The 15,129-nt window shown below is 31.9% G+C and overlaps 3 protein-coding genes across 7 annotated transcripts; all 3 read right to left on the reverse strand.

The window, feature by feature from the left end:
• Window positions 1-76: 76 nt before the first annotated feature.
• On the reverse strand, window positions 77-4,321 carry LOC112766943 (WD repeat-containing protein 26 homolog). Of its 5 annotated transcripts, none has more exons than XM_025812839.3 (6): window positions 3,864-4,057; window positions 3,572-3,603; window positions 2,505-3,330; window positions 1,783-1,884; window positions 786-1,415; window positions 77-446 (listed from the first exon to the last, which is right to left on the reverse strand). In XM_025812839.3, the coding sequence occupies exons 3-6, from the start codon at window positions 3,282-3,284 to the stop codon at window positions 231-233; spliced, it is 1,728 nt and encodes a 575-aa protein (XP_025668624.1). In that variant the 5' UTR covers window positions 3,285-3,330; window positions 3,572-3,603; window positions 3,864-4,057; the 3' UTR covers window positions 77-230. The 5 variants fall into 5 exon arrangements, with proteins under 5 accessions (XP_025668624.1, XP_072079424.1, XP_025668620.1 ...); XM_072223323.1 differs by having other exon boundaries at window positions 2,505-3,377; window positions 3,864-4,048; XM_025812835.2 differs by lacking the exon at window positions 3,572-3,603 and having other exon boundaries at window positions 2,505-3,404; window positions 3,864-4,321.
• A 5,975-nt stretch (window positions 4,322-10,296) lies between these two features.
• Window positions 10,297-12,748, reverse strand: LOC112764253 (oxygen-evolving enhancer protein 2, chloroplastic). Its single transcript, XM_025809804.2, has 4 exons — window positions 11,871-12,748; window positions 11,132-11,364; window positions 10,994-11,044; window positions 10,297-10,889 (listed from the first exon to the last, which is right to left on the reverse strand). Exons 1-4 carry the CDS (start codon window positions 12,103-12,105, stop codon window positions 10,629-10,631), a joined length of 780 nt encoding a protein of 259 aa, XP_025665589.1. The 5' UTR covers window positions 12,106-12,748; the 3' UTR covers window positions 10,297-10,628.
• A 290-nt stretch (window positions 12,749-13,038) lies between these two features.
• Window positions 13,039-14,929, reverse strand: LOC112764252 (oxygen-evolving enhancer protein 2, chloroplastic). The gene is made up of 4 exons (XM_025809803.2): window positions 14,420-14,929; window positions 13,689-13,921; window positions 13,546-13,596; window positions 13,039-13,457 (listed from the first exon to the last, which is right to left on the reverse strand). Exons 1-4 carry the CDS (start codon window positions 14,652-14,654, stop codon window positions 13,197-13,199), a joined length of 780 nt encoding a protein of 259 aa, XP_025665588.1. The 5' UTR covers window positions 14,655-14,929; the 3' UTR covers window positions 13,039-13,196.
• Window positions 14,930-15,129: the final 200 nt, after the last annotated feature.

Here is a 15,129-nt window from a genome sequence, read left to right on the forward strand (position 1 = left end):
TCTGCTAATCTTAGAAGTTAAAAACACTCATTCTGGAATCATCAACTTTTAATAAGCCCCCCAAAAGAGTCAAGCGTAATAGAACATGGATTTATTGTGAGAAATATGGAAAGTCACAAGCATGTTTGATATGAATGTCTCTACTTGTGGTGATAAGTAAAGGTATTTACACAATTGCAATGATAAAGAAGAAAAGAGAAATCAAATGAAATGAGTCTGACTTTGTTGTTCTATGTTCCCCCATTGCAGTAATGGATGCCATTGCTGTGTGCATTCGGGTACTTTACATTCAGACAATTTAGGCCCCATATCCGGATTGTCCGGTCATCACTAGCCGAGGCTAACATGTGAGGGTTCGCCGGATTCCAGCTCACACAGTTGACAGCTCCTGAATGTCCAGGCAATGCCTCTAGAAGCTCCCCTGAGCTTCTGTGCCATATGTATACCTACAATGGTGGAAAGAAATTTGCACCTGGGTTTAATAATGCAAAATGCCTTATCTTTTTCTGCAAGTATTTTTCCAGACATTAAAATATGGACATCATTATTTGGAAGTTGTAACATAAGCATTGTTTGGTTGGCATCTATGATATCGATATTCAAGAAACAGAATATTTTAATGATTGTCGCAATAGATTACTAGAATAAAAAGTGGAATACCAAATTTAAAAACATGTCCTTTTGATGGCATAACTCATTATGTACACATACAAGCACCTGAAGAATCTCAATTTGCTGCCAATCATTAAGAACTATATGTGTGATTAATAATGTAAGATCCATACCTGTGAATCCTCACTTCCACTAGCTATGAAGGATTGCTTAAGTCCACCAAAGCAAGACCTGATAACAAATCGGCTGCGCCTGTGACCTTTGTACTTGCCAACAAGCTCAGGTTCACCTTCAATGTTCCAGAGATGTATTTCTTGGTTCAAAAGGTTAACCAACAAGAAATTACTATCCTTTGATAAACAAAAGGATGTTATTGTCTGATACTCTTCAATAAATCTCTCATCTTTTGATTCTCTGTTGAGCAACAGCACGGCATTGTCTTTACAAATACTTATAATCTCTTCCCCATCACCCGTTATTTCCAAATCAGAAATCTTAAGGGTTTTTGAACCTTTCCAAGACTCCACTTCTTTCCCATCTAATTCCCACATACAAATGCTTTTGTCGCTTAAGCCAGAAAGTATATATTTCCCACTTGGAAACCACGTACAGGAGACTAAGCCAACCCCAGCTTTTTCATAAATTTGGATGCACTTACCAGTGGAGACATCCCAACGCCTGATAGTCTCCTCCACTCCACATGTGAGTAGCTCTTGGTCATTAGGACTCCATGAGACAGAAGAAACAGATTTCTGATGACCAGATAGTTTGTGCTTTACGGAGAGCTCGCCATTCATGCCAACCTATTTGACAAAAAAATAAAAATGATCTACGTTAATAACAATAAGCCTGATTTCATGTGTGTCTGTGTGTGAGTGTGAGAGGCACAGAGAGAATTCATTTCTTGTGCATTAATCACCATTTGGTGCCTTTTAATACATGCCATAAAAATTTCACAACAGATTTATAGAAGTGGTCAATGCCTTGACACAACCCTCCTATTATCCAGGCTTGGGAACCAGACAGGGTTAAGATTGCATTACATCTAACATTGGCACATGATGAATTAATGATAAACTAAGAAAATAAGCCACATAATATAAGCAATTAGAAAAACAAGAGAAAATACAAGACCACGATAAAAATTGTCAGATCAATGTCAAATGTTACCTCCCAAATTATTGCAGATCGATCATTTGATGCAGAAGCTAAATACTTCCCATTGTGTGAAAATTGTACAAACCAGACTTCATCATCATGTGCTTCTAATATCTGTTTGAATAGTGATAGGAAAAGAAAATAACATCAAAATACATATACAAACCACTTACGGAATAGAAATAAATGGAGAATGGTATGGTTATTAAACAGTAAAGGGAACAAACCAGACATTTTTTTTATCTCTCTTTCCTCCTCTCTAGATTTGACTTTAGAAAGAAATCCAATTATAAATATTGAAGTTGTGCGCAAAATTTACTATCAAATCATGTAATGATATATGAAACATTTTTTTATCAAGCAAGAAACTAATCAAGTGAAATGCATATTTGAAAATGGCATCTTATGTACACTATACATAGTAAAATACATGATACCATAGAAACAGAAATTCAATCCGATATCTATTTAGCTGTAAATGTGATCAGTTGGTTTCTACAAGCTGCATATGACAGTCAATGGCACATCGTCACTTAGATACTCAAATAATTCATGACATGGCACTATTTTAAGCTTAAGGTGAATATTCTCATTGGAAGGAAAAGGATCTCATAGCAAGGACATGAGGGAAAAGTGAGGAATAGAGAACAAGTAAGAAGTAACCAATGAAGATCTTCACATCAATTAGAGGAGTACAGAACAAATAAAAGCTCATGCCTATTATCATTTCTAACCTGTAATGTTTTAGAAGGTATCTGAGCTTTCCCACAATGATGATCCGAATATAATGACATCTGCTTATCCAATGAGTTGTGGAAGGGGCAAGCCTCTCGTTGCACCATAAGGGCTTGTTCAACTAGATGCTCTAATCTCTTTTCAGGTATCATTACAGTCGGGGGTAGCATTCTTTTCAATTCCTCCAGAAGCTTTGACCTAGACCTCACCCTTGCAACATCTCGCCTAGGAGATGGAGAGACTACGCAGGAAGAAAGTTCACGGATTCTACTATTCTTAATGCAAAGTGGAGCAATCTCTGTCCTCAGTGTCTTCAATGCTTCCATGACCTTTTCCCCATCTAGAAGTTCAAAGAACTTCTGCTCCAATATTAAAAACGAGGCCGCCCTAACAATGCTTTCATCCGCTAGACCAATCCTATGCAATGTAGCTACACTGTCATCCCAATTCCCATCAAGTATTTGCTGCATAAACAGATTCACAGCAGCCGAGTGTAGAGGTATCCCAGACTCCTCCTCTAGATGCGCACCACTCTTTCCATAACCAAGAGAGTACAACGCCTTTGCGATTATCCTGACAAACTCCTCCTTCCTTATAACCCCTTTGGAGCCAATAACTTGTTCGTCCCCTTCGGACGGGAGGGGCCGAGCCATCAAGTCGCTGCACAAGCCTCCACCAACAGGCTCCACAGAAGAACAGCCGTTAGACAAACCAATTTTTCCTTTCGAGGAAAATTTCATCCGTTTCAAAGCTGGTTCTTCATCCCCCACACCTCCCATGAAAAGTAAACCTCAGCCCATATATATAGATATAATTCTTCAGCGGCTATCAAAAACAACACACACAATCACATAACCAAGTAAAAAACGCCTCTGAAAAAAACCACAAGGAACAAATGCCTGCAAGTAAGAATCGATTAAGCACCACAACACTAAAAAAATCCATTGAACAAGAATCAGCAAACTATAACATCCTTACAATCTAAACTAAGAAATGAACACAATCCACTCAAAATCAGCAAGGTTTTCTACCAAATTACTACAATCCACGAACACAGAGGGATTACCAGAATCCTAGCGGAGGTTTATCATACTCTATCTGAAACCATCACACGAAAACGGAAGCTGAACTATTATTAAAAATAAAATAATAAAAAATAATAGTAATAATTAATTAATAAATAAATAATAAATAAATAAATAAGAAAAGAAAAATACATTTTCCGAAGAAACAGAGGCAAATTCGAGAATATCGGCAAAACAAGATAAAGAAGATGCGATATAACAATCGAAGGCAGAAGTTGCAGATCCAAGTATTTCAGAAGAGAAATTGAAGGCGGTGATGATCCACCGACTTACCGGAAGACAGCAGAGAAGAACGATCGGAGAGTTGAACGTGAACGGAGTTGAGGTGCGATCGGTGAGTGAAACGACACCGTTTCGATTCGTTGTTGTTCTTCTTCTTCTTCTTGATGAGGTTCCTTCTTTGTTTTCTTTCTTCAGTTACCAAAAGGCAAAAACCACACAGCCTGAAAATCCCAAATGCCTCTCTCACCTTCTTCTTGGATATATATAATTATTTATTAAATTTATCTTTTTTCTTTTTTACCTAAATTATTATTATTATTCTACTGGATTTCTTTCTTCTTCTTTTTTACCTCTTTTTCTCCATTACCTTTCTAGTATTCATTGACACATAATTAAGAGATTTACTATTAGCAAGTAAGATTCTAGTAATATGTATGAGATTATAGTTTTCAATTTTTCTATTAAAAACGGCTATCAACACACTAAAATTTAGTTACTAAATCAATTATGGTTTATGTGTGCATATATATATATATATATATAAATAACTGATTTAATAATTCATTTTTTGTATATATATATATAATACCGTTATATTTTATTATCTTAAATTTTAATTTATCAAAAAAAAAATTATTATAGTATAATTTAATTACATAATTTATACTTATATGACTAAGGCTATGAAATACGAACACTTTTTTTTTATTTATCGTGTACGCGAACACATTTCAAACATGACACGTGTCTTTTGTGTCGAAGCGTGTCTTTATCATCACATGTCAACATGTCTAAACTTATTTTTAATAGAGGCCTGCTACACATACAAGTCTTTTTGGCTTACAAGTCCAATAAAACATACGCATTACACTCCCACATTATTAAATCAACGCACGTTATTCAACCATTTCCTGTTTCCAAAGCGCGCTACTCACCATGTATTATGAACGACTCTTCTTCTTCCTCCATGAAAACGATTTTTTTTTGCCAAATTTGAAGATAATGGAACTTCAGAAATACACCAAAGGATTACAGAAATATACCCAAAGAATTACAGAAATACACCCAAACGGTTACAGAAATTCACTCAAACGATTATAGAAATACACCCAAAAGATTACAGAAATACACCCAAAGAATTACAAAACTACACCCAAAGAATTTAAGAAATACACCTAAAATTCGTTGAAGTACACCTTATGCATAATTCAGAACTCTTTCTCTTTCTCCTTCTCATCTTCTGCTGCTTCTTCTTCTTCAAAAACGATTTCAGAGCTTGATGTCAAAAAACAATCGAAATCGAGAATAACGAAGAAAGAAAACGGAGAGAAAAGCACATAAATAAAGAAGAAGAAGAGGAAGACGAGGAAGAAAAATGTGCAGCAAGAATAAGAAAAAGAAAGAGAAGGCAAGAAACGAAAGAAAAGAAGAAGAAGAAGAGGAAGAAGAACGTGCAGCAAGAAGAAGAAGAAGGAGAAAGATAAGGCAAGAAACGAAAGAAAAGAAAAGAGGAAGAGGAAGAGGAAGAGGAAGAGGAAGAGGAAGAAGAACGGTTCGAAACGCGTTTTGAGCGTTAGTTTTAATTGGACTTGTAAGGCTTACAAGTCCTAATCGCTTGTATGCAAAGAATTTCTGTTTTAATATATATTATTGACATGAGTTTAAAAATAATATACATTATTAATTATTAAAACAAAAAATATTTTAAATATTTTATATAATTAAAAAAATATAAAGATAATTAAAAAATTAATTTATATTTTAGGACTATGTTATGTGTACACGAAAATTAGTCACTAAAGTTAGTTATCAGTATAAAATACATATTAGAATATAAATACAAATTAAAAATAAATTAAATTACATATGTATTTATACACAAATATATTAGTAGCTAATTTTAGTAACTAATTTTAATGTACAAATAATTTTTTTGTATATTTTATATATATCCCATGTACTCATATCTTATAAAAACTTTTAAATTCACATATTTACGTATTTTGTATTATATTATGTCCTATATTTATGTCAATATTCATAGGAGGTCTAATTAGTTAAAGTATTAAGCAACTTTAATATTGAAATGAATGCAGTATTAAAGTAAAAGGATTCTTATGTTTTTTATTAATCGAGAAGTTTGAATGTTTGAAAGTAATTATTCTTGACATGATATGATAACATTAATATTTCTGTGACCAAATTGCCTATAATTATAACTAGAAATTTACGTGTAGCTATTTTTATATAAAATAAATATTTAAAATTTATTAAATAATTTAATAAATTTAATTAAATTATTATTTAATAATTTTTAATTATCAATTTTATATAAAATTAATTATACGTGAATTTTCATTATAATTATATTTTTATTTGTCCATATTTTCTAATAAAAGATAGATTTTAGAATAAGGTATGTCCATTCTCTTGTTGTTGGTAACTGGGTATTATTCAGACTTCCAAACTCAAAATGCTTTTACAAAGTGTATTAAAATATGGATCAAAGCATTATTTATATTTCTTTATCTAACCATTTAAATTTTTGAAAAAAAAATTTGCAAGTTCAAATATAAAGTACATGTTTATTACAAAGAAAATTTCACAACCATTTAGTTGTTGTAGAAACTTAAGGAAGAATCATATTCGATTTTTTAAACGTGAATTGGTGAATGTGATAAATATCTTAATAGTAGTTTTGAATTTAAGTTTATCATAAAAAAATAATAATTGCGATATGTTATGAGAATTTGTTTCGGTCGAATCGAATTAATCAAATTCTTAGTAATAAAATTTAAGTTTCTAACAAAAAATTTAAATGTCACTAGTTTAGTCGATTATAAAAAAATTAAGTACATTCAAATTTTGAAGAAAATATTACTAATTACTAATTAAGAGTAAAATTTATAATGTTTAATAAAGATTAGTGAAAGTGAAAATAAGTCAAGCTATTCGATAAAATTTGTGACTTAATTTGTTCGAAATTTGGCTTAATTTGACTTGTTTTAAGTTCGGCTGAACGCAGTTTGTTTTATTAAATAATTTAGATTTTGAATTTCTTATAAAATTTATTAGTTAAAAAGACCAAATCCTAGACTTTTAAAAAAATCTATTAAATTTGTTGGATCAGTTATAACTTATAAAAATGAATTATTCTTCACTTAGACTTTTAAGTTTTAACAATTCACTCATAATAATCTCAAAACAAAATTTAAAAAATTAATAGTTAAAACTAGTTAAAATTGTAATTTTTTTTAAATTATGTTTATAAAATGTAAATATGAGCGACTAATGATTGATATATAAATAAATTATGATTTATAAATGATAAATTTTAAATTTTAAAATGTATCTAATGTCAATTTAAATTTTTTTTTAAATTTATCATTTTGAGTTATAATTCAGTAAACAAGTTTTTCAAATAAATTTGTGGATTTGTTGAATTTTTAAATAGGTCGAACTCGAACCTGAAAAAAAAAATCTACCAGAGATAACAAATCTAAATTTGGGCTAGGGGTGAGTACGGGTAGCAGGTACCCGATTACCCGTCCGAATTCGAACCGAACTAATTAAATTGGTTCTAGAACCAACGGGTAATCGGATCCAAAACGATGATCTTTGTTAGTGATTGGTTCGGGTATCGATTTTGGGGTGCAAAATCCGAACCAACCCGCGAACCCAATCATATATTAATTAAATAAAAAAATAAAAAATATATATATGACTTTTTCATTAGACAAAAATTATCACTATTAATATGTTTGGATTTTAATGAATTTATTTTTTAATGTATTTGGTATTTAACATGTTTGAATTATTTCTATTGATGTTACATGTTTATTGTACCTCTTAAATTTTTAAGATAAAAATTTGGTTTTTTTTTTATGAATTTCAAAGTCATCGGGTACCCAATTACCTGAACCAAATCAAATCAATTATAGTTTGATCGGTTCGGTTCTAATTTTACCATAAACCCAAACCAAACAAACCCGTGCTCACCCCTAATTTGGGCAATATATTTACAATATAGACCAAATTCGTCTAAATCAAGTTCGATTTAGTTCCGTCTATTTTTACTTTTGATTATATTACGTATACACTAAAATTAGTCATTAAAATTAGTTATAAGTATAAAATAATATTAAAATATAAATATATATTGAAAATAAATTACATCATATATATATACATATACAAATATATTAGTGACTGATTTTGGTGTACCAATAATATTTAAAAAAAAAAAAAACTTGAAGAAAACCACCGAATATGTGAAAATACCTTGTGGTCCCTATAATATTTTAAAGAGATAAAAGCTTTCTACTATTTTCTTTCCGTCCCTAACCTTGAAATGACAACTATGACCCTTCCACAGTTCCTTTTTGGTTTCGGTATATACCTTCCTTGCTACTTAAACCTTCACGCATTTGCCTTCTTAGTTTTCTTTGCATACGAAACTTGATTCATTTTCTCAAGTCTTCAACATTCTAATACCATTTATTATTATAATTCCAAGTAAAGACAATGCATAATTTAAAAATCACGGCATACTTATACATATACAATAAAGTGTAAAGTGAATATTGGTGAAATAATAAGTAACTATAATAATTTAAGCATATAATGAATTTTTAAAAAAGATCATGTCAAAGATAGTTTGATAAGGAATAAATTCAAATTCTACATATCTTCGAGTTAAACTTTCTTTTTAAATATATATAAAAAAAATCTATCATAAAAAGAAATATAACAAAATAAACAAAATGAGAATGATTTATAAATTATCTATAATCTCGCTTTCAAGAGAGTAGGAGGACCAAACATTTTTTTTTTCTAAGAGTCAACTTCATGCTATGTATTCATGTTACACATGATGGTTAATTAGAATTAGAATAAGGTACAAATATGCAACCGAAAAGTGTTGCAATTTTGAGACGGTTCAACTAATAGAAATAATAATAGATAGATATGGTGTTAAGGGATAATAATAAACCTTGGTGTAGAGAATGGATGAGAACTTAGTAGGGTAAAGAATAGAACTATGCCATTATGTTGATTTTTTATCTAACAAGAAATCACTTCATGCTTAATTGACTTGATCATTCTTTCATCCTTTTTCACTCTTCATGCTTCTAATTATTTTCCATGATTTTTTCACATTTTCCATGTTTGAGAAATTCTTATTTGTTTATAAATTAAAGTAAATTATCATTTCTAACCATAAAAAATTCAAACACCAACAATTCTAACGATAAAAAATAGATTTAATTATTCTGTTGGTCTATATAGTTTTACCAAATTTTTAATTAGGTTTTTATATTTTTTTAATTAGTTCTCTATACTGCTTTTAATTTTGTAATTAGGTCATTCTTAGTATAAAAATTGTTAGAGTTAATTGAATATTTATCTGTAAATTAGAAGTTTCTATAATTAAGAACCTAACTAGATCTTTAACCACATATTTTTTGAGAAAAATATTCTATTAATTTTAATATTTTTGACATAAAAATGACCTAATTATAAAATTAAAAATAATATAGGAATTCAATTGAAATGAAAAAAGGGTATACAGATCTAATTACAAATTTAGTAAAACTATAGGAAACAACAAAGTAATTAAACTTAAAAAATATAAACCAACTTAATATCTATCAAAGATTGGATTTGTTAGACAAAACTACCTACAATTAATCGATAATTCATTGATAATTTTATAAGAGAAGTGCTAGGATGCCAGCACTTTTGTTAAATTCTGGCCAGCACTTAACCATCAAAAAGAAATTGGATGATTCTATACCATTAGATGCAATCTCATACCATTAAAAACATCATTGATGGCTAATTGATGACTAAAAACCACAAAATCTGCTGGCCCCCTAGACTTTCTCATTTTGTAATACTAATCCAACCTTTGATGGATATCAAGTTAATTTACATTTTTTATGGTTAGAAACTTAGAATTGTCTATGTTAATATCTTTGGTAATTGAAAATGAGAGTTTACTTTATAATTTAAGAACACTTCTTAATTATATAACAGAAAAACATATTAAGAATACTACTTATGATGTTCTAATCATTATTTTTTGGGTGAGAAATAGTTAACCTTGGGTTATTAACTTATGGAAAAGTATAGGGTACCAACATATTATCTGTCAACTTATTGTCAACAATAATTAATTATTATATTTTAAATACATATATAAAGAGACACATCCAGAAAATATATCTATAAAAACACTTTTATTAAACACAATCATAAAAAAGACATTTTTATTAGACACATCCACGAAGACACTTCCATAAAACACAATTATAAATAAGAGTTGGCAGAAGTTAGCAGATATGTTGTTGGTAACGTAGTGGGACCGTTAACTTATTAAGAAATTTCTTAGTAACAACTCTTGTTGCAAAAGTTTCTTGTATGCTTCTATGAGCCACACGGATGCGTGACACGACACGAACATAATACAGTTGTTAATTCATTTGAGATAACTCAACTATTTAAGGCATGTTACAGTTACATCATAGTCTTGAACCCTTTGTCAAGCATATAATAGTTCCTAGCTATAAATGAATTGTTAAGGTTCATTGAATGCAACTTGAAATGCTTAATCAGCAATCAGAGACAACAAATTAAAGTAGGTTGGGGTAATGTCTTAAAGAGTTTCACAAACTCCATGAAAATTATGCTTATGCTTCCACATAAATACTCCAACCAACTCCCTCAAATAATGGACAAAACTCAAAGCAAAACAGAACATACATACCACTTCATTTGATTTACATACAGGTAGAAGAACTCCTTACTAGTTTATCAAGCAACACTGAAGGAACTCGCGGCGTTCTCAACGAATCTTCTAGCTCCCTTGAACCACCTCTTGTCTCCGGCTTGAGCCTTACAGATGTATAGTTTTCCATCTTTAACGGTTGCTCTGATCAGTTGATGCTTGCCGCCTTCGTCTCCATCAGCAGTCCTTGTCAAGACAGATAGAAAGTAGTACTGTTTCCCATCAATCACTGCTGTTGAACTCTCTAAGATGTTAGCTGTGGCTACAACATTCGCGTCGAAACCACCCTGCTCAATCAAAGTCCATACTCACTTAATTTGCATTCTAAGAACATTAATTCGCAGCAGACTAAATGTGTTACAAGAACATACAAGTGTTTATTGTCACTTACCTCAGCTTGAGTCTCCCCAAAGAAAGCTTGTTTCCCAAGCAAGTAATCCACCTGCAAAGAACAAAAAAGACTGTCTTTTAGAATCCGAAATCATCATTCGTTTAACTAGAACTAGTTTTGATTTTTGAACAAGTTTACCTGAGAAAGGAACTCCTCAGGGGAACCATAGTCAGTGATGGATTTCTTATCAGTTGGAGTAACTGTGACAACCAAATTGCTGGTTGAATCAAAGTTGTCCTCATATCTAAGAATTTGACCCGGGTACTCGACCTCTTTGCTCGGGTTCCACTTTGAAGGGATCGAAATTTTGAATCCGTCGCCATTGTATACTAGGAAGTCTGTGTTAGTCTTTGGCTTTCCAAACACATTGGCTGCAAGAAAGCAAGCAAAACAATCAAAATTGATGCAAAAACTGCCAAAATCTACTTGCTCAAGCAATCAATTTCGTCGAATTCACTCATTGGTATACACCTAAACACTTCAACTTTTGAGATAATTTAATCTTTGGCATGATATTAGAGACTTAATAACCAATGGGTTTCAAGAATATTACTGATATCACTCCAATATCACTCAATTTTGTTTCATCTTAATGAAAAGTCATGATCATGCAAATGAGTATAGTTTCAAGTCATATCTAAAGACTATGAGTTGCTATCAGCCTAACACCACATATATAAATCATACACTAGTGAATTTTAAGTATATATTCTGCATTAACCATATAACATCACAAACTTTCTAGATAGATATCATTATGTTAAATAGCCACTGATCAACCATGCATATATGTATTTAACATCTCATAAAAGCTTTTACTATAGTACTGTAAACTATACCATGCATATATGAATCAAAGAAGAAAAAAAAACTATACCAGCTTCTCCATAGGCAGCATCAGCAGGTGAGACCTTAGAAGCAATAGCAGAAGAACCAATAAGAACAGTTAGAGCCAACCTACGAGACACTGAGGCTGAGGCATCATCATAATCCTGCTTCTGAGCCTTGCATACAACATGGTTTGGCTTTGTGCACACTACTTGGCGTTGTGATGAGGCTCTTGTTGAAGTTGTGAGTGCATGGTGGTGCAAAAAACATTGGGTGGAAGCCATTTTCTTTCTCACACACACACTCTAAGGAACTTGTTCTGTGCCAATGAGACTGAGAGTGTGGCTAGTTTTGGATTTGGAGACTGGTTCATTGATTGATTGGGATTGCCATGTTTTTTGGATTAGATTTCTGAGTTTGGATAAGGTGCTATAGGCTCTCATTGATGCCACGTGGCAACCCCTGTGGCCACATCATCAGGTTCAGCATTTGTTAGCTTCTCTAACTTTCAAGCACCTTCTAAACCAATCACTTTCTGGTTAGTGTAAATATTTGACCAAGAACACTTGTTCTTCCTTGGATACACACTAATTAAGATATATTTTGATTTGTTATTCCAGTATTGGTGTTTGGATGGAAAAAAATGGTGTTATATTTTTTATGGAAATATTGAATGTTATGTAATTCTACAATTTAGGAGATTTATAAATATATATGTAATATCAGTTAAATTTATGAAAGATTTAATAATAATAATAATAATCATCATCATCAATTCATCATCATCATCCAAATTTGAAGTTTTCACAAGAACATGTGATTTATTTATTTTGCACTGTTTTGTATTGATAACTTATACTGTCATATTTCCAACACATTATAGAACAACTTCAAATCACTACTCCCTAATTAAACTAAGAAAAATCTTTTTTTCTATTTTTGTTCTAACATTGGTTCTATTAGTAATTATTTTTTTTTTTTTTGTTCAATCAAGATCTATATGCTAATTATGAACTATATACTTGAATCAACAGTTTTTGAATGCAGAAAAGGATTTTCTTGCTCTCAGATCAAATAAGAATTTCTCTTTTTTCTTCCTCTCCTCTTGTTAGTAACTAAGATTAGGAGAAATTTATTGTATTACTCTCATTGAGATGGTTTAAGCTCTCTGTCAAGCATATAAAATTATAGCAGCTTATTGAAACTAAAATGCTTAATTAAGATTAAGATTAAGCTTCCATATACTTGAACTTCTTGGGGACAAAAAAGGGAGAGTTCAACAACAAAAAAACATACATAACACTTTAATAAGTTGGATTTACATACAGCATTTAGCATTAAGCATTAAGCATTTATAGCCCTCTCTACCAAGTTCTTAAGCAACACTGAAGGAACTCGCCGAGTCCTCAACGAATTTTCTAGCTCCCTTGAACCACCTCTTGTCTCCGGCTTGAGCCTTGCAGATGTATAATTTTCCGTCTTTAACAGTTGCCCTGATCAGCTGGTGCTTGCCGCCTTCGTCTCCATCGGCAGTCCTTGTCAAGACAGATAGAACATAGTATTGTTTACCATCAATCACTGGTGTTGCACTCTCTAAGATGTTAGCCGTGGCTACAACATTCGCGTCGAAACCACCCTGCTCGATCAAAGTTCATACTCACTTAGGATATGAAATCAAAGCAGACTAAATGTGTTCAAAGAACAAATAAGTGTTCATCACTTACCTCAGCCTGAGTTTCCCCAAAGAAAGCTTGCTTCCCAAGCAAGTAATCAACCTGCAAAGAACAAAAAAGACTTCGTCTTTTAGAATTCGAAATCATCATTCGTTTAAGTAGAAATCAATAGTACTAGTTTTGAACAAGTTTACCTGAGAAAGGAACTCCTCAGGGGAACCATAATCAGTGATGGATTTCTTATCAGTAGGAGTAACTGTGACAACCAAATTGCTGGTTGAATCAAAGTTGTCCTCATATCTAAGAATCTGACCGGGGTACTCGACCTCTTTGCTCGGATTCCACTTTGAAGGAATTGATAATTTGAATCCATCCCCAGTGTATGCTAGGAAGTCAGTGTTTGTCTTCGGCTTTCCAAACACATTGGCTGCAAGCAAAGTCAGAGATCAAAATCATTGTTATGATAATGGAAACTTGACAAATTAAACTGGTGTTTTAAGAGAATCATTGTTTGTCAACACCATTCTTTCAATATCCAATGATCACTCAATTCTGTTTCATGTTACAAAAGAGTAGAATTCACAATATTCAAAGGCATACTATGTCATTTCAGTTCAAAGTAAAGCAATTTCAAGTTCATTTGGGGTACTCAGAGAATTTACATGGCACTAAGGATCATAATCATACAAGAGACTAGGCTTTCAAGTTCATTTGGGATTAATTTGAATAGACTATTAACTATTCTTTGATGCAAAATACTCTATCAGTCTATCAATATAAAGTATCTTACACTATCAACTACTCCCTTTCATCAATCAGATGTAGAAACCAATTAACATCATAGACTTGTAACAACATTAAAATACATGATCAGATACTTACATCTATCAAAGTTAAAATCAGAAAATGGGCAATAGATATATACCAGCTTCTCCATAGGCAGCATCAGCAGGAGAGACCTTAGATGCAACAGCAGCAGCACCAATGAGAACAGTTAGAGCCAACCTACGAGACACTGAGACAGAAGCATCATCATGTGACTGCTTCTGAGCTTTGCATACAACTTGGTTTGGCTTTGTGCACACTAATTGGCGTTGTGATGAGGCTCTTGTTGGAGTAGTAAGTGCATGTTGGTGCAAGAAACATTGTGTTGAAGCCATTGTTTCTCTTTACTACTTTGCTCACACACTATACTTGTTAACTGCTACTAGCTAGAGCTATTAGAACTATGGAAGGAGTGTGTGGTAATGGAGATTGGATTTTGATGTGCTGAAATGTCACCAATGAGAGACAGGTTTGGATTAGATTCTTGATTATGTCGGATAAGGTCTTGTAGCTTCTGAGTGGTGCCACGTGGCAACTCAATTCTCATCTTTCTTGTGTTGCAGCCACAAGTTCTTGTATCATGCTTTTTTCTGCTGTGTAGGTTGACTCTATTAAATATGAAGCATCTTAAGATCTATTATGATGGATAGACACTCACACGGGACACGCTGACACGCGAATTTTAAAGTCTTAAATGACACGGAGACACGCATACATATAAAATATAAAGTATTTTTTAGATAAATCGTAATGATATTTTGATATTTTATTGATATTAAAATATAAATTAAAATTTTTAATTATGTTTAA

Source organism: Arachis hypogaea, chromosome 17 (genome assembly GCF_003086295.3).
Source record: "Arachis hypogaea cultivar Tifrunner chromosome 17, arahy.Tifrunner.gnm2.J5K5, whole genome shotgun sequence".
NCBI lineage: Eukaryota > Viridiplantae > Streptophyta > Magnoliopsida > Fabales > Fabaceae > Arachis > Arachis hypogaea.

What these genes read in the sequence shown, in the direction of transcription:
- LOC112764253 (XM_025809804.2), bottom strand. Translation starts at nt 12,105, where the DNA reads ATGGCTTCCACCCAATGTTTTTTGCACCACCATGCACTCACAACTTCA. An exon ending in CTGAGGAGTTCCTTTCTCAG is followed by an intron (nt 11,045 to 11,131) that starts GTAAACTTGTTC and finishes TGTTCTTTGCAG; the next exon opens with GTGGATTACTTGCTTGGGAA. An exon ending in TTGGGGAGACTCAAGCTGAG is followed by an intron (nt 10,890 to 10,993) that starts GTAAGTGACAAT and finishes TTGATTGAGCAG; the next exon opens with GGTGGTTTCGACGCGAATGT.
- LOC112766943 (XM_025812835.2), bottom strand. Translation starts at nt 3,284, where the DNA reads ATGGGAGGTGTGGGGGATGAAGAACCAGCTTTGAAACGGATGAAATTT. An exon ending in TACCTTCTAAAACATTACAG is followed by an intron (nt 1,885 to 2,504) that starts GTTAGAAATGAT and finishes CTATTCAAACAG; the next exon opens with ATATTAGAAGCACATGATGA. An exon ending in GATCTGCAATAATTTGGGAG is followed by an intron (nt 1,416 to 1,782) that starts GTAACATTTGAC and finishes TTTGTCAAATAG; the next exon opens with GTTGGCATGAATGGCGAGCT.
- LOC112764252 (XM_025809803.2), bottom strand. Translation starts at nt 14,654, where the DNA reads ATGGCTTCAACACAATGTTTCTTGCACCAACATGCACTTACTACTCCA. An exon ending in CTGAGGAGTTCCTTTCTCAG is followed by an intron (nt 13,597 to 13,688) that starts GTAAACTTGTTC and finishes TGTTCTTTGCAG; the next exon opens with GTTGATTACTTGCTTGGGAA. An exon ending in TTGGGGAAACTCAGGCTGAG is followed by an intron (nt 13,458 to 13,545) that starts GTAAGTGATGAA and finishes TTGATCGAGCAG; the next exon opens with GGTGGTTTCGACGCGAATGT.